This window comes from Cephus cinctus, unplaced genomic scaffold, assembly GCF_000341935.2.
Source record: "Cephus cinctus unplaced genomic scaffold, Ccin1 Ccin1_scaffold0160, whole genome shotgun sequence".
NCBI classification, from domain to species: domain Eukaryota; kingdom Metazoa; phylum Arthropoda; class Insecta; order Hymenoptera; family Cephidae; genus Cephus; species Cephus cinctus.
The window spans coordinates 2,635,918-2,660,741 of record NW_014332886.1 but is presented as its reverse complement, the minus strand read 5'-3'; the positions used below and the strand labels follow the sequence as shown (position 1 = coordinate 2,660,741).

Sequence of the window (24,824 nt, the reverse complement as noted above, 5' to 3'; positions counted from 1 at the left end):
CTCGTGTTTCACACTTTCGACAACAGATGGCCGAAAGCAGCAGAAAATTTACCTCTATGAACTCAGCATTATTGGATTCTTGTATGAGAAACTGAACATAGCCTAGTTATCCCAGCTGATTTTTTGTTCTTACGTAAATTTTTTGTATTTGCCGAAGTCTTCCCATTTTCTGAATTTTCAAAATTTATACGTTTAAATTATTCTTCATAAATGATACGTTGCAGCTGTATTCTAAACTTTATTATTTCATTGTACGAAAGTGTCTTATATAAATATATTTTTACCAATTTATCTATGCTACAAACTATTACGGAGTTTCGATATGAGAGGTAATAAAATTTCTAAATAGTTTATTTTGTACTTTTCAATTTTATTACAAACTTATGTATTGTTCTTTCGCAGCGTCTGAATTACACAAAACCCCTATATCCAACCATGAAATATAAATTGAAACTATCCAAGGAACAATCCAAAAAATCTCAAAGATTAGCAAAATCAAGGAATTCCGAAGACAAACTGAAAATGTAATACTCGATTCTCCTAATCAACTAGTAAAAATTATACAATTTTTAAACTATAATAATATTTATAGAATTAAATAAAACCCATAAAATGCCAAACGAATATCTTCAATAACCCATCTACATAAAATACTTGTAAGTGTAATTCATTTCGTAAACTGCGTTAAAAGATAAATAATAAAAAAGAAACGTCTAATTTCCCACACAGTATACGAACACGCCTTTTCTTAAGTAGCATCATCACCTCGAGCACCGTCACCATGATCAAAGCGTCTTTTATACTTTTTATGGTGAAACTCAAGAGGCCATGTGTCTCATCGACGTCGGAAACTTAAAACTTCAAGGTGCATTCCAATCGTAACGGTTTCCCAGATTACAGTCCTCAAGTCAAAAGTACTCTCAGAAGAATTCAGCCAACTGGCCCAACCCAGATTTCATGGGAGTTAAGAAATTTCAGTTTCACCCACAGATTACTCTCCTACAGATATACATACATAAATTGGTTCGTCTCTACATATACTCGAAAATAATGTAAAACAAATGTTCATTACCAAGTGGCTATAAAATATTATAAGTCTCATGTTTCCAGATTAGCAAAATCCACTCATTCCTCTACACGTTAACGACAGCGACATGCTTGATCATTACTGTCGCACGATACCATCCGCGATAACTCAGAATACGTGTTCAGCCTAGCAATATTCTTAATGCTAACACCAGGCACGCTTGCTAAAGAGTAAAGACATCGGAGCAGTACGTTATCGCATACGATTTACGAGTGCAAACTGCTTTTGTAGGACTTTGGAACATTCGAGTAATGAGAACTGGCAGTTCACCTGTGCGTTTCTATGTTATCGCTAATTCTCCACGTGTACATATATATGCTCTAGTATACACTTTTTGCCATTATATGCACCGAGTGCTACATGGCTTATCATACCGGGTAATCCAGAAGTCTGGATTGTTCTTAGAAGCAGAAGAAACAATTGCTGTATTATGCGACATAAACATATGGAATTTCTTACACACTCTATGTTCTGTATATCCCAATATTATGTTCTTCAGTCTGTCCACGTGCAGTTGCGTAATCGATAAGAATCGTTCAAGGGTATCATAGGGTGTGTTATACGGTGGAATAATTTCAAACAATTTTATTTCTCTAAATAACTCTATATGCATGGCTACTCAACGACTATGCATGTATACTGTTACGAACCTATATACTGGGTGGATATAAATAATTGGTATTACAAACGCATCATAAGAAACAACAGATTATTACAATTAATAAGAAACATTTTTAATTCCTTTGCGAACAAAATTTTCGCGAAATTGTCATCGAGGATAGAATTTAAAATACTTTTGCTTTCAGTCTCATCCGGCTTGTTCGTGACTCAACGTCTTACAACTTCTTCAAGGATTTACGTAAATGCCTCCGACGAATTCTTTTGATTCAGTCTGCATAGAAATAGTTCGAGCATCGATTAATAATACATTTCACGAAATATCGCTCAAATACGTTTCGTCTCTTCTTTTCAATATGCAGCCTGCGTTGTTCTTTACGTAATCCAAATACTTGCCACTTCTGGTATTAATCGCTGAACCACGTCGCAACCAGCAACCTTTCCATTTTCCATCTAGCATACAATACTGGCTGAATTATTAGCAAGGCGACAATCTTACCTTTAGCCATGACACACACTTTTACTTTTGCCACTGGGCGGTATCGGTGGGTGAACCGGAAGAAAAGGTTTCACGATATATAATTATATGTAAATGACCAAATCTTATTTATCTATCCACATTGTATGTAGTTGCTCGCTCTAGTCACATGTTATGTGACTATTATAAGTACGCATGTGCATATACATAGGTAGATACATCCTGGAAGGAAATAGTAACCCGTTGTCGCTGGAACGCTTAGCACGTACATTTTTACTTCCCTTGTAGATGCTGTGTGGAATTACTATAACATTAGCAGCATTGGATATCCTGCTTACAGAGGTAACAAGACTTAACACTGAAAATGAAAACTTGTTTAAAAACTTTAGACTGTTTGTATATTATGAATATTAAATAATCTGGTGGTACCTTGTAGGTAGAGAAAGAATAATTTTCGTGTAAAATTCAGAAATTCACAAGTGACAAATATTTCTATATTTCTTTTTGTCTTGTACTTTGAAAGGGAAGAAGGATTGCTTGCATCTACCAGGTCCCTGTATACGAGGTGAACTGAATGGCCTTCTTGCAGGACGCTTTTCAACATCACACAATGCTAAAATCGAAAAAGGAAGTGCCTTCATAAGTATTGTGGTATTTTATTGTTAGTTCCTCCCTAGGAGCAGCACCTTCTTTGTCTAAAAGGTAAAAGCAAAGTTCCCTAGATACGAGCGTATAGAATACAATTTTTAAAAAGCATTAATTCTCCTTGTACATACCAATCGGAGGATTTGTATTCATAATAAACGCAGTCGACGCGCCAGTGGCAACTGGAGGTACCAGAATCAGGACAGTAGGACTTCAGAGGCCGAGCCCACGTGGTTCCTTCTACGAGGATGCCCTAGTATTCTGTATCAACGGCATCCTTACGTAGAAACCGAGTTCCCTACCTTCTACCCCAAGGCTACCCTTTGCACAGTATAGAGCAAGAGGAGCAGCAGACCCGTTGGTTAGTTCCCTTCTACCTGCAGGCAGCCGCTGACATTCTGTGTTGACGTCACGAAGATAATACCTGGCTGGCGCAGTGTAGCCACACTACTAAAGGTTCTGCCACATCGACCAGGGCAGACGCTCGTCGGTGTTTCTCAGACTGACTTACATGTGTATTCACTCACAGGTGTACTGGTCCGTACACACAGCCATTATACCTACTACACTGAGCGCACTTTAGGCTGAACGCACAACGGCTGACACTCACCCACAAACTGTCGGCGGTCACGAACGACCGAAAGCCGCTCGGTTGTTATTTGCTCTGTTCGTATTTTTATCACAAGTTTTATTGACAATCGTACGTACTGTGAAGAGTGAATGTTTAATAGTGACAATAGTGCTTTTTTAAATTGATTCCGTGGTGTTACCGATTGTAAATTATAACAACATTTTTGTGTACTTCGATTCTGCTCGGTGAGTGCATCGTGTTTATTGAGGTCTGAGCGTCAGATGCAAGTTATTGTATCAGCATTGTTTTTGCTGGATTTTTATTTTTAAAGCATTCGATCAGTAGTGAAGGGTAATTTTTTGTTGGGTAGGAATTAATGGAGCGTTACCTATTTTAATGAGCTTTATTGTTCGACTTTAATGAGTTAATTAATTATCGTAGCTGGTAATTAATTGTTGTTGATCAATAGACGCTTCGACTAGACGCACAGAGAAAGTGTCAACTATTGCAGATTATCTTTAACGGTGATTCTTGTAGTCTCAAAAGTCATTAAACCCCTTTTTAAATGACATTAAAAAGATTGTTTTAAACTGGAACGATTTGTGGCTTTATATATTATCTTATTGGAAACTGATACGAGTTCGAGACGCTTGCCGGTTGTGATTTCAAAACCATCCGTTAGACAGTTGAAAGTGAAATACTAGCTGATGGCTAATAAAACGATACGTGCAGTGCGGGAATTTTAAATTAAAGAAAACATCGCAAATCAATCAATTTACACGAATCGATCGGTGACAATTAATTGAAAGTTTTAATATAATGAAGAAAAAATGAATGTCCCCATAGTATCGGGAGACATTATCGATGGCGATGGATATAAGCCGCGATTCGTCAGGGTGAGTACACAAATATTTTATATAACAATCTTATAAAATTTTTAGTTCTGTTATCTATTGGACTTTTTTTATTATCTTAAAGTCAATCTTTATATTCAAAATATTCACTCGATATCGCAATGGAAATGATTGAACTGATCTTTCGAGCTGTTTATCGACATCGATAAAAAATTGATGAATCGATGACGTCAATACCAATATGATTTATATGCAAGGCATGATCGATTCACGTATGAAACTTGTTTAATCCAAGAAAGATTACTTTAATGGATATATCATAGCTATGGTATTTCTACAAGTTGGGCACGCAGAATTTATCATCGTCATTCCATAGCGATGATGGTACAACAAAGCTTCGCGTACATGTTTCAGAATTTTTAGAATCGATCATTAATAACTCTAACTGATAATCCTATTGCTTCCAAGAAACTGAGTAATTCAGCGTTACTCTTAAATTTTACCAAAACTTTTCTATTCTATGTTTCCATGCTAAGAAGTTTAATCTCACACTGAATTTACTATAAAACAGTGTATCCATAAAATAATACTTTTTTTTTTTAAATTGAAATTCATTCCTTCTGGAAAAGCAGACATTTTGGAAAACTCACAATATCTATGACCAACTGTGGATATCACTTTGCTGTGAGAATATCTTGAGAAACGTGTCCCGTGCCGTGGAAACTGTACCACGTACTTTATTGTTTAGACTTATACACGCTCGCTCGACATGAGTACATATATGTAACATACCCGTCGTAGTTTATTGCGACTAGCAGGATAAAAACAGCCGCCATTGTTATCACCGGATTTCACGTACGAGAATCGCACGCTCGAAATTCTTACGAAAGCGACCGGTAACAGGTCCTCTGATGAACTTGGTCATTTTTAAAATGTTGCTTTATCATATTGTCTTAACCATTAGTCACGCACTCGGTAGCAGTTTAGTATGCAAACAATTATACTACAGTCCGCCTCAGGATTGTACGCGAGTTTCGCAAAATGTGGAACATTTGAATAAATGATAGACGCGTATCTGCACAATTGTTTTAATGTCACTGTAGATGTACTTTGACGTGTATTAGACATAGCGATAATTTCGTGAACTATACTATACTGTGTACGTCTGAATATCTGCATAGAGAGCGACAGTTTCTGCGAACTGAGTATAGGTATTGACAAGCGATTGCGTAAGTGATTATATAAACCTCAGTTGGCTTTAATGGAGCTTGGTGATTCTCAATTGTATTCCATTGGTACGCGATAATTTTAATTCTATATGTGTACACATACAGTATACAGGATACCCTTTAGGAAATAACATGTCAAATTTTGCCGGAAGTTGGTTGGACCAATTGTCAATTGGATTATTGATTTTGTGTAGATTTTATTTTCAAATGACGACACAGGCAATTTTTATTATTCATGGTGATTTGTATTTCAATTTTTGTTATGATCTCATATTTTCATATCTCGAATACTAAACATTGTAATGCAAGGTATATTTTCGTTTGTTTTCCTGTTCTATATAATGAAACTCAAAAATACTATATTAACATGTAACGCGAAATTACTTGGTTTACCAGACACCTTGAACGGCGATATTCTTTTCATTGAAACTCATAACGAAGTCACGGCCTATACCTCAAGGAATATCTTTTTAAAGAACTCGTCCAAGCGCAAAAGGCACCAACGAAAATCGTTAAAGCATAACGAAAGCAGCACTTCGGGGTTTATATATTTTTCTTTGCTTTGCTGATTTGTATTTATTATGTTTCACCTTTTTCGAAATCCTTCGTGAAGATGTTATAGTCGATCTTGAAGCTATAGACTGTTTGACACGTGCCTCCTTCGACGTTACGTGATCAGCTTACGCTTCCTCGTTCTCCGATTGGAGTTACGGAACTTGGTTCTGGTATTATTTCCAAAAAAGGGTCGGATAGATGAAAATCTTCGACTAATCGGCATTTTTAGCGTGCAATTGTGATATATCGTTTACTAGATATATTTCTTGGTTAATATTTTTGTTGTGATGTTGAAAATATTCAAATTTTTGTTATTATTCAAACGAGACTATTCGACTGCATATACATTTTGAATTACAGCTCGTATTAGGAATGCATGTTCTAATCGAATACTCTTATCAACCGTATCACCAATTGCAATTTGGAGTTTCAGGTATTTTTTAGGTGAAATGTATCTTAGATTTTTTCTTGACACTGTACCTTGTGTCTGAAATATTTTTTATTCCCATGCCTATAAAAATGTTCAATTTCACTGTTTTTTTTTTAATTTTACCAAAACTCAAAAATTTCTTGTTTATTCGAATTTTTGGGGAAAGCGTTATTACAAGCAGAAATTCAAGTGCCACGATGAGTAACGTACTACTACTCGTATTGAACGGTTGAGGGGATGTGACGTCATAGGAACAGGTGTTACCCAGACAAGTGACTTCCGGTGGTTACGCTTGGATTACAGTTCTCCATTGAACGTTCCGTAATCTTGACATTGAACTCAGGTTCACGGATAACGATTTTTTGGCAGTGAAAACCAGCCTGCAAGTCTTATTGTTTTCTACGTTTCTATAAAAAACGCTGCTTTTTTTAAATCCCCCCCTTATTCACTTTCATTCACTTTCGCGTCTAAATCTCGTAGTAGCGTATATATACTGATAAGGCAATACTCTTTCTCCTTCATCCAGGATCGGTACTTCCGGTTTAAAATAAATCTTTACAAATTCTTTATTTCCGATCGTATCTTGTCCCATCAGGATATTATATTTATTCTCGGATCAATTTACCATAAATTCGATATCCCCACATTCACTTTTACCCGTCATTCCGGCGACTGTACAACAACGCGATAGTATATACTGCATTGAAAAAGAACCGGAATTCCTCAGGGTAAAATAATCAAAATGCTACGGCTACACGTGCCAGTTGCGGTATTTGTAGAAGCTTAGAAGTAACTCGAATGAAAGTTAACTTTCTTTCACATGTACCTGTACGGTTAACCAAACCCATATATCGCATATGAATATATTCATGGTAAATATGGACGTCTCGAAGCTTAAAGTAAATATACATGTTTCAAGTCTCAAATGTGAATTCTCAGTATTCATAAAGGAAGTTCGACATATTCCCCAAGCCCTTTCCTCCTCAATCGTCCTCTCGCAATATTCAATTCCATTCGTGCAGAATCCTCAATATCTTGCCTTTGTTACTTTCCTCCCGGAGGTCAGATCCTCCGTTACGCCGTTATTGAGCGTCTCGTACGAAACACACATATATATATATATATACATATAGTATAGAAAAATACATAATGCCTCAACTCGAATATATATATATCCATACATACATGTACAGAAAGCATTATGTGAACCGTGCGGTTTAAACGTAGGCATTATCTTTACAACTGCCAATGCCCTATTGTGTACGCGGCTTTACGTCCTATGTTATTGCGATTTTGTACTGCCATTCGTAAAAACATCGTGCACGTGAGGTTCCAGCCGTAATTGGGTACTTCTTCAAAGGTATATTGGACGTTCGTGATGCTCGACGGGCCTTCTTGGTTGGACGGCTCTGTCCATGGGTATCGTAAACCTTTATGTACATATGTAGAGCACAGACTCTCTATATGCTTAAGAGCCAACTTTAAATTCAACACGTGCGTATATCGATAGCGTCGTTAAAGGAAACGCTTCGTTTCCGGTTCGGATCAGGTAGCACATCAGTGGACGGACAGTCTTAATCGCAACCGGAAAAACGAGTCATGTATGGGATGTCAAAATTGATTTGAAGTTTCATGTACTTGGCTCGCGTTTCCTAGATATGATTACGACTGACTTTTTTCTTTTATATGGATCTATAGATCTTCTTGCAGGGGGCGGGGGGGAGGGGGAGTCACCTTCATTTTGTACAGAAGAATTTCGTTGGAGTAACAATGGATACCTTGAACCTAGGACTTCCTGTATGATTTCACAGTGTTTGAACCCGGAGAAAAAAAGAAGACGTTGACTATTCGCGAACGAGGTATAGATCATTGATCATCATCGATCACTGATCGTTACCGCTGGCACGGGCTGTCCTGTGTAATCGGATTGGAACACGGATATGTTTCAACTAAGGACGAGATTGAGATGCTGGTTTGTGGTATTTTGTGATGGCAGGACCTTGAGACATTGTCTGATTTATTAGCATTTTTTTTTTTTTATATTGATCGATATTATTTATTCATACTTATTATTTTTCGTGTACTCAATTATTCGATGGACGAATGCCTGTATTTATTTTTAACTTTGGGTGGACCGATTCCGATAGAATTAATTTTGATTAGGGTTCAATTATATTCGATAGATTTGCTGTTTTTTTTTTATTTTGCTCAATTCTTATCCCAATCACATAGCTATGATTCACAGCGTACATATACAACCGGTAACCAGACGATGCGTAATACCGTGACGTCGTGAAAGGGGATTCCTGTCTAAAAAGTAACGACGCAGACACGAATCGACGATATCATTAAATTACTCGTATGAATTCACGCTATCTCGTTCACCTTCCTGTACAGCGTTAATTACTCTTGCTATTAGATGGGATGCATATTTTTTTTTATTACGCTTATTTTGCACTGTGCTGGATATACGCGTCTGGGTATGCGCTGTTACTCAACTTACTCGAGCGTTGTTAAGTATAGAGAACTTTGCTCTTGGCTTAATTATCGAATCATTCATAGAATCGTTTTATTACTTTATCTTTAATATAATTTTGAAAAGCATGACAGAGGAACTGTTTTGAGATATTGTATTATTATTTTTGACGAAATTTTTTATTTGAGTAGAACGACTTGAAAATCGTGGATCTTTTTTTTTTGATAATTACTTTATCGGGTACGCTGAATCACGTTTAAAATGAAATTGCTGTCGTTGCTAGGGTTTTCGAGGACAAGCCGAGTGTTTGTTCCTGTTGATAACAGGACGCGTTGCCAGAGAGATGAGAGCTATGAGAGAATGTAACAGCTTTATCAGACGTACAGGTGGATATAGATAGGGTTGTTCGGAACGTGCTTTGTCAAAGCACTCGAGTTTTTGTTTTTGAGTTTACACAGAATAGCGCGCTAGCACGTCGTCTATTCGTAATTTATTTGGCTATTGGCAATATGGCCGTTTTTACATAAGTACTCGGCAGTGATATTTGTTCCGGTAAAACATCATCTGGATGCAGTTCCGTTTGATCGATATCGTGAAAGTCAGCCAGCCAGGGTCGTCGATCTGATATAGATGGTCGAGACATCGAGGACGTTGGAAAGCCGCAAGAATCAGGTTTTCGTTCGACAGCGTGGCCAGCCGTCACGTGAAATTCCGGCGGGAATAAAATTCGAATAGAAAAAAAAAGAAAATACGTTAAATCCCTATTCCTTCTCTCCTTTCGATTTCTCGGATGGTATACAGAAAAAATAATAGCTTCTCCCCGCGCTCTAGTGCTTATGATGAAAAACTGACAGTCAACAAGGCGTTACTAAAGACATTTGAAATTGTTACTCGCGACCATCCATTAACTTTTTGCCAGGCTGACTACCCGAGTCACCGAGACGCCATTTTCCTTGTTCCTTCCTTACCGACGTTTCTCGAACCCTCTTCGACGCCCTATTCACGCATACAGCACCGAACTGTTATAAAACCGGAAATGTTTGCCATTATCGCAGACCGTCAGTCTTTAATGCTTGGCTTAGCACCAGACTGGCACATCTCATTGGAGGAGGCAGCCATAAGGAAAGGAAGGAAGGCTTAGCACCAGGTTCAAGGTACTTCCTTTGGGGCGCTGGTGTTTCTTGTGAAAAGTCATTCCAGTACGGTGCAGAATTTTCCAGGAGATTCTAGATGTGACAGGGCAGTACCTTACTCTTGTCGCCAGCTGCGTATCCTTATTCAGGTAGATTCTAGACCTCGAACGTCAACGCTTTCTTCCTCCTGACTCACCCACGTGCACCGTCAACGTGACTTCCAATATCGTTGGCCGTTGACTGCATAGGATGTCACTCACCCGAATGGTGCATTATGATGACTTGCTCACGTATTTTATCTGGTAACTGCCACTGGCTCGGGAATACCAATGGGCTAGGGAGTAGTTTAGAACGTGACAAAAGACTGTGAGCTTTCGTACCTGATAGTCAGTAATAGTCACTGTATCTATGTATACCTTGATTTATGCTTTGCGTAAAAGCAGTGACTAACTGTAGAATCAGATATACTGGTAGAGAACACGATAAAATGTGTATTCAAGGACCATAGAAGGATTTAAGTATACCGTAAAGAGATTCGATCGAATGTTTTTTTTTGAAATTTATATTCTTAATCGTAACATTGCTTAATTTATTCTAAAATATTGTCCAGTGACCGTGAGTGATATTTTAAAGAATTATGCAACTGTCATTTAACACGTTTTCGTACGTGAATCTATGACAAACGAGAGTAGCAACGTGCAACTGTTATTGTACAGCAAGTCGTTGGTGAAAGGCATAAGTGTAGACTATATAGTTAGTGCTAGAGTGTTTATGCTTTATGGCAAGCATCCGCCCCTTCGTGGTATATCTACGGGAGGAAGAGGTGGAGGATTCCGCCAGTCGTCCGACCCAATAGGAATCCCCACTTCCTTACAGCGACTCTTTCTTCTTCTTCCTTCTCGAAGCCAACCGGGGCTGCCCTGCCGTAGCTCCGTATACGACTCACAGAAGTCAGCTGAACACCGCTGTAAATCGTAAACCGTAAACTCGCAGGCTACCGTGCAGGCAGTCGAACGAACGAACGATCGCGCGAGGTAATTTCAAAAGTGCAGTGTACGTGGAAGTTTCAGTGTCCCGAAGCCCTTTGGAGATACCCACCAGACTGTGCAGTATAATCGTGCGTCGCGTGAGAGTAGATTCGTGTTGTGGGAAGAAGAAGATGAAGAAAAAGTAAAGAAAATATCGCTTACAGAATTTCAAAAAAGTACGTTAGAAATTTCCCATGCGCCAGTCAAGAGTCGTGAATTCCGCACGGCGAGGCAGACACGCGAAATCCTATGGAATGTCAGTTGAAGGACGTAAACAGTGATAAGGATACGTAAAGGAAGAAGAACGTAGATCCTCTTATACTCCTGCTGATATACAATACACTGGACAGGTTTCTTGGTATCACGAATTTCCGGTGGCTCAGTGCGTGAAGTGTGAAGCGGCAGGGTGCGTCTAGGTCAAGAAGCGATAGGAAATACACAGCAGGGAACCAACCGTGAGCCGCGTATCTATTGGCGATCTTCCTGACAGTCATGTTGATCCTTCCCGATATTAAACTCCAGGTAATTAATCCTTACCCTGTACATACGGTATAAATACGCTGTTGGGGTGCAACCATTAACCGTATACGTTCGGTCTTACGAGAAAAATTACTTATGGCTTCTTAGGTACACTCTCGTGGCGCAAAGGCTCATGGGTAGTTCATTGTGTAGTAAGGCACAACGTGCGGACGCGAGCAACTTTTTTTTCTCCTTAATACCTAAAGTTTCTTTCGCCGGATTTGAAATTATTACACGCCTGTCAGGCATTGTACCTGCGATTACATGTGTTCGCTACGATCGATCTGGCTAGAGTAAATACACGTATGCATGAATATATTATATTATATAAACTACTCAGCTACGATCGGTCCCTTGCTTCGTAATGGACAGAGGCATGTGCCTATAATTTACATCATTTCCTAAGAGCATACCATACACTCGCATGCTACCGCTGCACGTTAATTAACGGTCATTCGTACGTGACATTTCTCAATATGTTCTTACATAATATTATTATATGGCCACGAGCGATATTCGCTGTTTGCGAAATCGTCAAACGTAATATTACCGTATGGTTTGGCATCGGACGATTCGTTATTGCCACAATTTTGGTCTTATCAATTTAAGAAACGAGCCGTGATTGGTACAGAATATTTGTTAGTGTCTTTATGATAATACTTATTTTTTTCGTAAATATTAGGGTTCATGTCCAAACCAAGGCACTTCGTGGTACATAGTATCATGTTGAGTCTATACCGGGATCGTTCGGCAATTAATGACCCGAGTTTAACGATTTCAGTTGGACGTATTGCAAATGGACGTTTCTTGGTAGGAAAGGCCAGTCGCCGATGAAAGTTTCGGTAAAAGTTATTACGTGAACCGATACGGAGTCATCGATGACTCTGATACCAGATGCTTGGAGAATCTTGATCTTTAGCGGTCGATTAAAGAAAAGTCGAGTTAATGTGACGTAGGTTTTTTTTTTTTCTTAAAAATATTCAATTCACGTATCTTGAGATACGTTAAGAAAGTAGTGGGCATTTTCACCTAGAAAGTACTTATTTATTTTTCTGGTAGAAAAGTCACGTTAAAGTAATGTTTGCCAATCGACCGTTTGAGTTTTCTTTATATTGCCAATGACTATTGTTTCCCACGACAATCTTTTTGCTCGGGATAAAATTTGCTTTTTCAACTCCTTTTTGCGTAACGGCCATGGGAGACAAGGAAACATTTATAGTACCTAAAAATGCGGATTCTCACAGGCTGCTGTCTGAATATGCGTATCTGACCAGAAAATAATTATATACCTGTTGCGTACACGCATGTGAGCTATTATCCACGTGCATGTGAATTATTAGAGCTCAGAAGTAATACCTGCGATACATTCGTATATACATATACGCAAGTACACGAGGCAATTTTTTTTTTATTCTTGTCGTGAATCAACATTAATTATAAACGCTCGAGATAGTAACGTGAATTGTATCGTCCTGGTATCAGGCCAATGTACCTGTGTGTCCGTTATAGCTGAATTTTAAGCAGCTAAATTTCTCATTAACCGGAACCTACTTAATTTACGATTAAGTCGTTTCCGGTAAGACGCGTTATTATTCGGTGCGTTTGCGAAGTTAATTTTTTTTGTAAAAAAATCAGATTATGCCCGAATTTTATAATTTTTTTTTTTAGGAGAATAAGATTTTTTGAGATTTTCATGTTTTTCGACGCGTCGCGTACTTGCTTAGGCAATTATTGTGATTGCACTTCCGGCGATGGGCCGCAGGAAGTCTCGTATAGTTGAATGAAATACGATGCTATGAAACGAGTCATTCCTGAGCCTTGGCTCTAATTAAACTCCAGCGAAAGACGTAGGTACCGGTATTTTGATTTTAATATCGTCCCACGGCCGATTCGTCTATCAGATAGTCTCTTCCTCGTGTGTGAATTTTTTGAAAAATATAATATTCCCACACTTGACGTTCGCGAAGGACGAATTAAATGGTCGGATGTTACGCTTCACTGCATTCGTGACCTTAGGTCTTTATCGATAAGATTTCTGTACGTGACAGATATAAATGAATCCTTATAAATTCCTTATGACTCTCTAGTCGAGTATTATATACTATATATTATATGTATAGTGTGTGTGTGTATATATATATCGTGCGATTCACGAACCTTTGACCAGATCAAAACAGACTGTAGAATATTTTCTCGTTATAAATACATAAATACAAATTGCTGTTTCTATAAAAAATTCGAAACGCACAGGCGACAGGTGGATTCGAACGTCATCGACGAAATTAAGGATTCGTTATCACGGCTGGACATTGACTCGAACGATCGGTCGTAACAGGAGTCTCCATGGCGTTTGTGGTGAAATCGGAAATTGGTCGTCGCAAATTGCCGAAGAGAATGTTCGCCTCGATGGTAATTGCGGAAGCCACCGCAGATTGCAGTTTGCCTCATATAAATTGCAGCTGCAAGCCAAGACGTCAGGATCGCCCCCTGCCATAGGTTTTTCCTTTGCTTCGGTCGCGATCCTCATTAGACGCTGATGCAGTAGCCACTGCCTGCTTAACTCCTTTTATTTCACCTCTCTTTTATCCTCTCGTTCCTTTTTCTCGTAATTATTTTCTATGGACTTTTATGTCGGGTGATTTTGTAATTTTCTTAAGCTTTCCTGCTATTGTTCGCCATATTATATTTTGCATTTTTCAAATTTCTTGCGGAAAAATTTCACTCTATTTTTTATTCTCGAAGTGGATGACCTTGTAGTGAGATTTTTGATAATCATGGTACATTCTTAATGGGGATGATCGTCGGAAATTTTTATTCTATGGATTAAATTTTTTTTGTATTACATGAAGCATGTATGGTACCTATACGGTTCTTATACGATCGTCGTACAAGTGTAATGCACTTTGTATCCTGCAAGTTGATGCTTCCAGTTAGCTTCGTGCGAAACGTGCTCCTCTTCCCAGGATTCACGATATCACGGGGAATTAAAAATACTATTTTGTCTTGCTCGTAAGATAATTTGTAATTAATATAAAGCCGCACGTAAAGCGTAGCTGCATTTCTCAGGCGCGTCGACCAATTTGTTAGTATAATGCGCATCTCCCGCAGGTAACTATCTGTTGCAGAGTTTCTCAACTTTCGCGAAATTGCTGCCCCCCCCTCCGCCCCCCCTTGTGAAACGTCCAGTGCGAATTAAGCAACGACACTTGAGTGACGTTCGAGGTTCCGTTGATTTCCGGGTAATTTATTAAATAAGTAAAAAAAAAAGAAAAAATTGTCTCGCAGAAAAATATCCATTAAGGATGGGATCGGTAAGTGGCGAATCGATCGAACTTTACTTTTATACGTGCAAAAAATATTTGCCAAGTCGAACTTTCGTTTTTGCATTCGGATGCCAATTCAAATCACTTGTATATGTGCGAACTGACGAGACTCGACTTCTTGAAAATCGTGTTTCGATTTGCGGTCGATTTCACTTTCGATTTACCTTCCCTCAGCCCCCCTTGTGCCTCTTTGAACTTTTGCCAAGTGGAACTCAAGCTATTTTTTTTTATTATGTTAAAAATGTTACACGTGCGAAATGGGCTACGTATAATCCTTATAGGCGTTTCTTCTGCGAAATCTTTAACCTAGTAAAAATCTTCTTGCGTCGGAGCCCAATGGATATTTCTATAAGTCAAAAAAATCTTAAGGCAAAAAAATCTTAAGGCAAAAGTGCCATCGCGACCTCCTGACCCTCACTTAGTTAATGCGTCTATTTGTTCAGCAGGCAGACACGAGAGACAAATACTAATGATTTGAAATCCAAGAGGATACCGATCCTTTCTTTGTATTTCATATACACTGGGATACAAAGTGCAAAGGCGAAACAATACCGATTGTCTATCCCGAGCGTCGGGACTTTTAATCGTAATTACACCATTGTAACGGAGCGCAGTGTCTCTTCCGTAAAAAAATATATTTCACATCATTTGTATCCGCCGCCCGTAATGGCGTCGACGAGGATCGGTTCACAGGGTACCGTAATCCCAAGTAACGATCAAAGTGTTCAAATAAATTTTTTTTTTAACTTGCGAAACTTGCCGATCGGGATCAACGACTCTTCATATACGATTAACGTCATTTCACGTGGTTCATAATCAAAGTTCAAAAAGAATTTATTTGTGACGTAAAGACGATTTTGAAAAATTTATTTCCAAAACTTTTTTCCCCGTAGTCATAGTGCAACATTTAAATACGACTGACTTCGCTCTCGATACTGTCGTCAGTAGAAGTTTTTTAAAAATAGTTTAATGATCGCCGAATTTCGCCAAAATTTTTCGTAAAGGTCGATCGGCCGATCGGTGACCTAGTGAGGTACCGAAGAGTGGCACGAGTCTCCCAGACTCGCAAGACCTCGATATCTTCGCTTTTTCTTCCACGTGGCCGCATTCCGGCAGACATGGCCGCCGGGCCCCATGGGAAAAGTCGATGGGTACCGGTCAGCTTTGATATATAATTTCGAAAAAAAAATAGAAGTCTGCATCGTGCCGAGTGATGCTACACTTTGACGTCCGTGACAACCGGGGTATCGCGGATCGATATGAATAGTTGATTATAAAAATCATGTCTGAGATCGGTTCCAGTTTTTCTCGCGAGCAAAAACCAACATGGCTGACGATCGGTAAGTTAGACGCGATAACGCCGCTGCTTACTGTTCGATATATTCACTGTACAATTATACAAGGTAACACTCGAAAAATCGACGTTTCATATTTTAGTATTAATAACACCGGTTTCATTATATGTAATTTTAAATCATTTTTTAAATTGTTAAAAAATTCAAATCGCCTTAAAAAATCAATTAGTCATACCTCAGTCTACGTGTGCATGCGCGATCTTAAATTATCTGCGAATTATACTCATTATATCTTGGGATGAGTTCTTCGCGGTCATTTAATTCCTTTTCTTCCTTTTTCTTTTTTCGGCCGCTCGTCCGACATTGTTGATCGGCCAACCGTTAAAGCAAAATAGATATGTGATACGTCGTATCTGTAACATTCCTGGTAACTGCGAGCTAACCTTGCACAGCTTTCCAATCTTAATTAACTTCAACCTTCACACAGCGTAGCTTGCACCGTCGCAGAACACGGGAGACACATTTCGTACTTCTAAGGCCGTCTTCCAAGCGGCTATTGCCGTGAGATTGCAAACAGCGCGAAAATTTATTATTCTTTCCACTTCGTCCAACGAAAATATATAAATATCGATAAGAGGAGCAACATGCAATCTCGTAAGCGTTATCAAATAATTTTTCAAATAATTTTTTAAAAAATTTCAACGTTCGTCAAGATTAATGAAGAAATTAGTTTTTTTTATTAATAATGTAGAATTACCTATATATATATACACACATATATTTTTTTATTGTAGAATGGTTTTTGGTTATACTTCTATACGGCTTCTTACAAAGGGAGGGAGTCGGAAGTATTGTCCCGTTAGTAGCCCCACTTCTCGAACATCTTCGAGAGAACACTTCACGTGTACATCGTGGTCAGGGCTTAAACAGCTGGACCGCAAGGTCAGCGTCGCAAACTCTGGAGTTCTTCAAAGGTGACTGACGTGTCGTGATACGCCCGAAACTGATGAAAAGTGTAAAAGTTGGAAATTTTATGGTCTCGAGGTATTATTAAAATGAAAAATATCTCAATGGGAAAAAGGATGACCCACTGCAAGTACGTGATGTTATACCGGGACATCGTAGAACCTCGCTCGGATTACCCATATATTTTAATATGGCTCTATCAAAAATTTGCATTGCAAATGCAATGGGCCGTGAATATTACCCGAAGGACACTACGCGTCTTATATGCTTCGCTATATATGGCGTTATGTTAATACGTATCATTGCTCAGGAGGTGAACGTAAAATAGCGCTACATTCTAGCGGTATCGACTTTTTTCTTTCTTTCTTTATGTGTCCCTTATTCGTATTGCAACTGTATATACATATATATACGCACAATGAAATCCATTAATCATCCATATGCGATGATACATAGCGGCCATGTTTTGGGATGTTTGGAATTTTATCATGATTGCGATAGTCATTGCCATTTCTTTTTTTCTCTTTATTCTTGAAATAGTCATTTCTTTTATTGTCATCAGGACCGTTATACCAAACGAATATTTGTATCTTATCAGCTATCATCAAGAGTATCAAAGTCAACGCGGTAATAGTACACGATGATTGTACTGATAAAATTAGCATATTGTTTTTCGACAAATCTCGTTACGCAATCGACAAAAGGCCTTTGTTCCCGATGGCGGCGTGGGTGATCCATACTTGGAATATAGGATTTGATTGACTGATCGATTATCGATGAATCCATTGAAATTTAGCGTGGGCCGATAACTCGTGTTCGACATGAAATAATATTTTAAAGAGAGATCCCTCGCTACTTCAACCATCAGAAGTTACTTAGTGTGTTAATGGGCACTTAACGAATGAACAACCGTTATGAATGATGAGGGCTTGGCTTATAGAACAGACTTCTTCGATTTGTTCGACACTAGCCCGCGGTGACATCCAGGACGCTTAATTAGCATATAAAATCGACCTGATTCGCTTGTCGATCTATCAATAATCCTATATTTACATACTGTCTACGTATGTAAGCCGTGTGAACAGAGTTTCACAGAGTGTTCCGTGACATCGGCCAACTTCAAGTTTTACATTATTCGTATTGAATTAACATTTTTGAAAGCACGTTAACATTTTCTAGTATTACGCAGCATGATTGCACAAGAAAAATGACTGGGAAGTACATACGGAAAAGAATGTATGTATATATAATATATCTGATTGGAAGTGAAGGCAAAAGTAGCTGTAAAACTGTTGGATAAGATTGGACAGTTATTTAACGACGCACGTGTTATTATTTTATTGAAATATCTCAGCAGTGTATGCACTCTAAATAATTTCTCGCTAACATTCGTCAAGAGCGCCCAATGGCACGGGTCTTAGAGTCCCGTCGCGCGCTTCGAGCGGGCCCGAATATTTACAAGTCCCAGGAGCTTCCAACGAACGTCCGAGAGTCCTACGAGTGTCTGCCAACCTGAAGGAAAGAGTCTTATCTGGGACCGCAACCCCCACCAGCCGGACGATAGCTCTCCTGTGGGGTTCTCGGGGCCAGCTGGGACTCACGGGGCCTCACTGACCGGTGCCTACCAGCAGTCAGTTCCCGCCGCGGTCCAGCAGTCGACGGGCCACGTTACAAAGGATCCGGAATGAAGTGAGCACGCGTGCCACTTTCTACTGACAGTTGGTCAGCACGTGTCTCTACTCTTAGGATCGTTAATCAATAAATCTATCGGTACACAGTGTATCATAAAAGTGATTGTATTTGTGTTCTCGGTCTACGATACGATGGTATAGACTTGTATGTCAATGCTAATATCACTCGGAGATTGATTTATTATTATTTTACCCGACCAAGTCACAATTTAACGCGGTACCGATTAACGTGATGTTGTTATTATTATTGTGAAAAAAAAAAGTGAAAAATAATCATTGGTAGGATAGTAGAATTTTTTTTGGCCAATCTCATACTTAACAATCGTGAAATAGGCGACGGAGAATCAGCCTTAGGCGAACTGGAGTTATAGTTGATTGGCACAGAGTATTGTGATTCATGAGGATTGCACGTCAATCCGTCACCGAGACGGGTTGAGCAATTCCCTGCATTCCGCGGAATGTCAGCCCTGGAATTCCAAGGGAATCGGTCTTTGACTCTCTCCATAACCGGAAGTCACTAGTCGCGGCCTGTCAAACGTGCCGACTTGCCATTCGCGATACAGTTACGCGCTCGACGTTCTCGTACTCGAGTCAGCGTAAAACGGTTCAGCGTATACAGTGACTATGCCATATATATCAATAGCAGTATTCGCGATAAGTCCAGGCATCATAGGTACAGTGTGGGATAGGTCATGGTCGGGGCCATATCGAACGAACGGGACACGATAAAATTCATCCGAGAACTAGATCTAGCATTCAGAAGTACACAGAGTACGTGGGCGATTGCCGGAGACTTATGGGAAAATCCTATTTGAGAATAGCATAATCACATAAGTCACAAGTAAAACCGGCCTTGCCTCGGGGCCAGTTGACTGTACGACAGAACCTATTACCTTGTTCATCCCCATGGTGTGTCTTATGGGGATTTCATTTTGCCATAGCTCCAAGGGCTGGTATAATTTATTGATTGTCGATTCGTCCTGTACTCTGAATACATCGTGAAAATTCCATTCGTGACGTTTAGTCGTGTTAAAATCTAAAAGAAAAATTTAATTCAGTGCTCGTGGCAATCTTTATTGTTGCTCCCTGTGCGAATTCATGGATTTATAGGAAACTCAGTGAAAAGCTTTTTGTACCCTATTCCTACTTGTTTGTTTTATACTCGCTTTCCCACATGGTCTTTGTCATTCATTCTCGTTCGTTCACGGTTTACGTGATCTCACTTTGTTAATTCACCCTCGTCCCTCCCTCCCTTCCCCTCTTGCTCACAATACCCTTCTGCCATTCATTGATCCTCGATCGTGATCCAGGTGGACGTGGACACGAAATCGGTTCGTGGTTGCAGGATCCGCTCTTCGACATTGTTGTTCAGATTTAAATGCGAACAATGAAGGCTTGGTTTCCTGTGTGCAGAAAGCGTGGCGTTAGCGGAGGCCATCCGCTAAAATGGCAACAAATGCGCGCGCGCCTCTTCCCTAATTCTTTTACGCCGCGAAGATCTTCTTTTTACGTAATGCCCGATATTTCTCAATAACGAAGATTCAATGGAACGTGCATTGAGACTTTTGTACGTACCGTTATACAAGGAGTTATAAATAATCTCAAATATAAATCGTATTGAGGATGTTTGTTAGAAATATTTTTTTTCTTTATTTCAAAGAAATACGAATTAAAGTAAACTCGTGAAATTCTAATAAATTTTTGGATACGATCTTACGTTCCCTGAGGCTGTGGGTCGGTCAACAGATAACAGTAAGCTTACGACGGTCATACTCCTGTTATGCGTCTTCATGCTTGGTCAGTGATTGTAAATAGTCCGTTATGTAATCATTGAGGCAGATATATACGTATATACTGTGGTAACATGTATAACCCGTGCGTATATATAACTCTGCTTCGTTTAAACGCTTTACGATGTCAACGCGTTGCGGTTAACAAAGCCCTTCAAGGGAAGGAGGTCTTACGTCGCGATTAATTAACATGGTAAATAATAATCGTGCAATTGTCGTCGATTGATTTAACGAACAAACAATTTGTTGTTTTGTACAAAATTTGTTTTCAATATCATTCTTCTGGTTCAGGGGAAATATTTCATCGTGGACACAAATATGGTATAGTCGGTTGGAATCGATGAGATATCGATTTTTAGCGTTACCTACTACGCCTCGAGCTTCTATTACCAACGGTATTACAGTGCGATCCGGTTATTTCAAAATAAAGATTGCGCCGGCATTGTGTAACGATACGTTTAATCGAGGTATAACGGATCGTATGGCACTGTAATAGAATTCGATCGAAACGAGCCGCGTCGGATCGTTGGCCTCGGCCAATTGATTTTTTCCTATCACCAATTATCTCATACGTATCACGCGTTTGTCCGGAGGAGTAGTCATATTCAGAAAAGAGTCTACGCGATAGGCGTAGTAAACAGTAATGGCGAATGTCTCAAGAGTATATTTTTTAGGTTAAAAAAATTTTACGAATTATTACAAGAATAATTTTACAACTTTGTGTAGACCACAATGGAGCTTCGCCATTTCAAAAACTGTGCATTTCATGCCGATTGATCGATCGTCCGATCGATCGTCTCGCACGGCTGGGACTCGTTGATTTTTAATTTTTTTTTTAATTTCTTTTTTTTTTCCCTCGATAGGTTCTTCTGCCATCCGAAGAAAAACACGTTCGCTTCCGTCTCGAGCTTCTAGGTCGGCTGGAAACGAGTGACGCCATTTTTATTACAGTGAACGTCATTCTCGTTTACGTCCATCGGAAGTTCTTAGACGATTTCTTTGACGTTTCGTGTCTGTCGTCTTGGTCAATAGCTTCGTGGAATACCACGTGACTGCTGCGCCATTTTGAAAATCCTACTGTGAATTCTAGTCGGGTGACTGTACCTATACCAAGTTCGGGCACGTTCAGTCTTCACGAACCTGCCTAAGCAATGCAAGCGGCAATGCACCAAAATGTCCTCGAAAGCTACGTCCTTGATGTAAAAATATCCTCCGAGTAAGGTTATGGCCGACTTGTTTTCTTGTGGACGAAAAAGATGCGCGGGCATAGCAGTTACATTGTCGACACACCTAGTGACGTTCTGACAGAGAAAAGAAGGAATTCATTCCAAGTGTCAATTTCCATGCAAAGTCTTAATGTTTGCACTCGGGTACTGTGTTGGCGAGGGAAAGAAACCCATTGCTGAAAACACCATATATAATCGTGGCTCCGTACTAGTACTTTGCCAATGGAAAGCAAATGCACCTACGTTATTCGTAAACCGTAGTCGAATCTTCGAACGACTTGAAATTGCGATACAGCTGACTTTCGAAGCGATTCAATGATTCACGGGTGGTTTACCGTCTGCTTGGTTGTATCATTATTTTTAATTCGATTTTTTCGACATTAGCCACTTAATCGACTAATAACACTTAATGATAATCGCTGAGATTCTAGTACGCTCGTGTGTATATATATATATATTGTATGTAGAGGCCGTTGGACCGGTTACGCAGAGCTCGCTCTGTTTCTCGCACCATTTCCGCCGCCCTCGCGGTCGACTTCCGTTTTTTATTCCTACGATTATCGCGGTAATGATGATCGCTATGACGACGATTACGTATTTCCATGATACGTACATCAAATTCAGATTTATTAAATTACAAAAATGTCTCTGGATTGCGTTGACTTTTCTGTTGGACTTTTTACCAAATATTTTATCACACTAAATATTTTGGTGTCCCGATTGATATGACTGTTGGTAAATATCGACCGAATATCTTTATCTGTTTATCTTTAAAATTTCGCGTGACGAATAGACACCCAAGTTATTTCTCAGGCACATCTGTTTTCAGTATACACATCCTAATGTAAACTGTGATTCTCGAAAATAAGTATAGGCGGCCTTGCCAAGGTCTAGTTATCGTATATGGTATCGACTTATCAGTCAACGATAATTTCACAACTGGTTCGATACCAGTTTTTTTTTTTCACATACGTAGAATCAGGCTATGCATATTTGGGTTAAGCCGTGCAGTATTCCAGATAACAGTTATCCGGATCCGCGAAAAATAAAATAAATACATGTAACAGGATACGTCTTATACAAATTAACAACCAACTGTGAGACTCGTCCAGTTAATAATTGGTTTTGTTACTTTTGCATTAAAACGATTGCAATCAGCTACTGGTTGGATTTGCGGTTAGATTAATATTATGCTGCATTGAATGGAGGATGATACATCGTTCTCTGTTATTTATCAAATAATGTTTATGTTATTTACGTAACAAAATTTTTTTGAAAATATCCACCAGACTCTATTGTCTGGGATATATATATATAGCGTTGCAATCGAATAAATACTTTCTTAGATATTCCAAGGATTCGCGGAGTCCTTAGCATGGAATTTAAGATCGTATGTGAATCTAGCTTTCAGATCTTTCTGCTCGCTCGGAATTCGTAGAATTCGCATGATACGGAGATTTTATTTGGAACGATGATCGTAGAGATATCAGATACCATATTACTTACGGTTCTTCTAACGTACTGTTACCTGTACCTTGCGAGTCTAAATATAGTTATAAATTGAATAATAAAATATTTTTAATATTGAAATATTACATATAATCATTCGATGAAAAATATACCACGCGATCGCGAAAATCACATGTATTAAGAGCAAAGGCAAGTTTATTTTCAAAAAGCATTACATCACCGCGTCTCCGCTTCCCTCATTACCAGTCGATAAATCGAATCAGAAAATCATTGGTTATTAAATCGGTTCCTGTAATTATAATTGAGTCAAAAGCCGTTCAAGCTTCCGGATCTGAATCCCCGGTACGATAAATCAAGCGATTAATAAATAGTCGTGTAATTTAAAAATCGTTATCGGTTTTACGGAAATAAAAAAGATAATAGCAATAACAAAGTGTCATTTCAGATTTTTATCGATAACCCGACAGACTAAACAAACGGGAATGATAATGCTGCTTTTAAAAGTGACTCGACGTTCCGCGCATGCGTAGACTATTTCAGTTACGAAAATACGAAGACACTTCGATGAGTCCCACGATTAATTATGTGGTCATAAAACGGCCATGTTGAAGTGGGTGCATCACTCGCCGCTTCCGAAGAACCACGTAACCGTGGTGACGCAAGAGTCTGATAAGGATCAGGATAAGGATCAGGAGAAGGATCGTCAGGTGAAAATCACGGACAAGTCACATGAGCAGAAGGAAAACGAAAATCTGGATGCGTGTGGAAGAAGGCGTTTCGGGGTAAGATTTTCCAAAAGAAGGAAACGTGATGGGGAATATAATTTTAGGTAAATTGGTGATTGTTGAATGGCGGGCGTTTTATTATTATTATCGTAACTTTTTTTTGTATATATATATATATATATATATATATATATATATATATATATGTTTGTGTGTGTACTCCCTTCCTTAGCTAAACTGATAATTGCTGAACAACTAACGTAAGCCACGGGATACCTGACGGGAAGGTAACGAGAGTTGAGCCAATTGATTATAAAGAACTGTGAAGAACCAGTTTTTCGAACGCGTAACAAATGAAGTATTTTCCCTTCACTTCTTGTATCGCTTCTTGATTTCGTATTAGCAATCTGTGGTTTGCTGATTTTCATGGGTATCGGGATATTTGAGGGGCTAGATATTTTACATGGGTAAACATGTAATTTATACGTAGCTGTTTACACTGTTGTATTTATTAGACATTGTTTATAATATATATGGCGGAGCATTTATTTAGTATGCAATTATCAGGTAGGTCTTACGAAATCTGTAAGGAATCTCCGTGTAAGATTGATATACGCCATGAAATCGAAAGCGTTTACTGTATCATGCGGATCCATAGAACAGAAATTATCGATAATTTGCAGCTTCGCGTTAAACTTCGTGCCTGGTTCAACGA

The 24,824-nt window shown here is 39.0% G+C and overlaps 2 protein-coding genes and 1 long non-coding RNA gene across 14 annotated transcripts in view; 2 read left to right on the top strand and 1 right to left on the bottom strand.

Moving 5' to 3' along the window:
• Nucleotides 1-87: 87 nt before the first annotated feature.
• On the top strand, nucleotides 88-1,204 carry LOC112493799. 3 transcript variants are annotated; one of them, XR_003058579.1, is made up of 5 exons: nucleotides 88-329; nucleotides 403-524; nucleotides 593-656; nucleotides 730-1,023; nucleotides 1,111-1,204. It is a non-coding gene; the product is annotated as an uncharacterized LOC112493799 (long non-coding RNA). The 3 variants fall into 3 exon arrangements; XR_003058578.1 differs by lacking the exon at nucleotides 1,111-1,204 and having other exon boundaries at nucleotides 730-1,074; XR_003058580.1 differs by lacking the exon at nucleotides 1,111-1,204 and having other exon boundaries at nucleotides 403-656; nucleotides 757-1,074.
• Nucleotides 866-3,257, bottom strand: LOC107263695. Of its 3 annotated transcripts, none has more exons than XR_001536743.2 (4): nucleotides 2,960-3,257; nucleotides 2,613-2,878; nucleotides 1,073-2,541; nucleotides 866-999 (listed from the first exon to the last, which is right to left on the bottom strand). XR_001536743.2 is itself a non-coding variant. In XM_025081124.1 (2 exons), exons 1-2 carry the CDS (start codon nucleotides 2,785-2,787, stop codon nucleotides 2,345-2,347), a joined length of 372 nt encoding a protein of 123 aa, XP_024936892.1. In that variant the 5' UTR covers nucleotides 2,788-2,884; the 3' UTR covers nucleotides 1,800-2,344. The 3 variants fall into 3 exon arrangements, 1 of the variants encoding a protein (XP_024936892.1); XR_001536744.2 differs by lacking the exon at nucleotides 866-999 and having other exon boundaries at nucleotides 1,800-2,158; nucleotides 2,224-2,541; XM_025081124.1 differs by lacking the exons at nucleotides 866-999; nucleotides 2,960-3,257 and having other exon boundaries at nucleotides 1,800-2,541; nucleotides 2,613-2,884.
• A 181-nt stretch (nucleotides 3,258-3,438) lies between these two features.
• LOC107263690 (rhophilin-2) overlaps nucleotides 3,439-24,824 on the top strand; it is a 35,251-nt gene continuing 13,865 nt past the window's right edge. Inside the window, exons 1-2 of one of the 8 annotated variants that reach the window (XM_025081123.1) lie at nucleotides 4,160-4,295; nucleotides 23,830-24,166. In XM_025081123.1, coding sequence (XP_024936891.1) covers nucleotides 23,987-24,166 — 180 coding nt within the window. In that variant the 5' untranslated portion in view covers nucleotides 4,160-4,295; nucleotides 23,830-23,986. Of the gene's footprint in view, nucleotides 4,296-11,007; nucleotides 11,627-18,845; nucleotides 19,178-19,309; nucleotides 19,572-23,237; nucleotides 23,727-23,829; nucleotides 24,167-24,824 lie in introns of those variants that run through there. The other 7 variants (XM_015731171.2, XM_025081120.1, XM_025081119.1 and 4 more) reach the window with 7 other exon arrangements.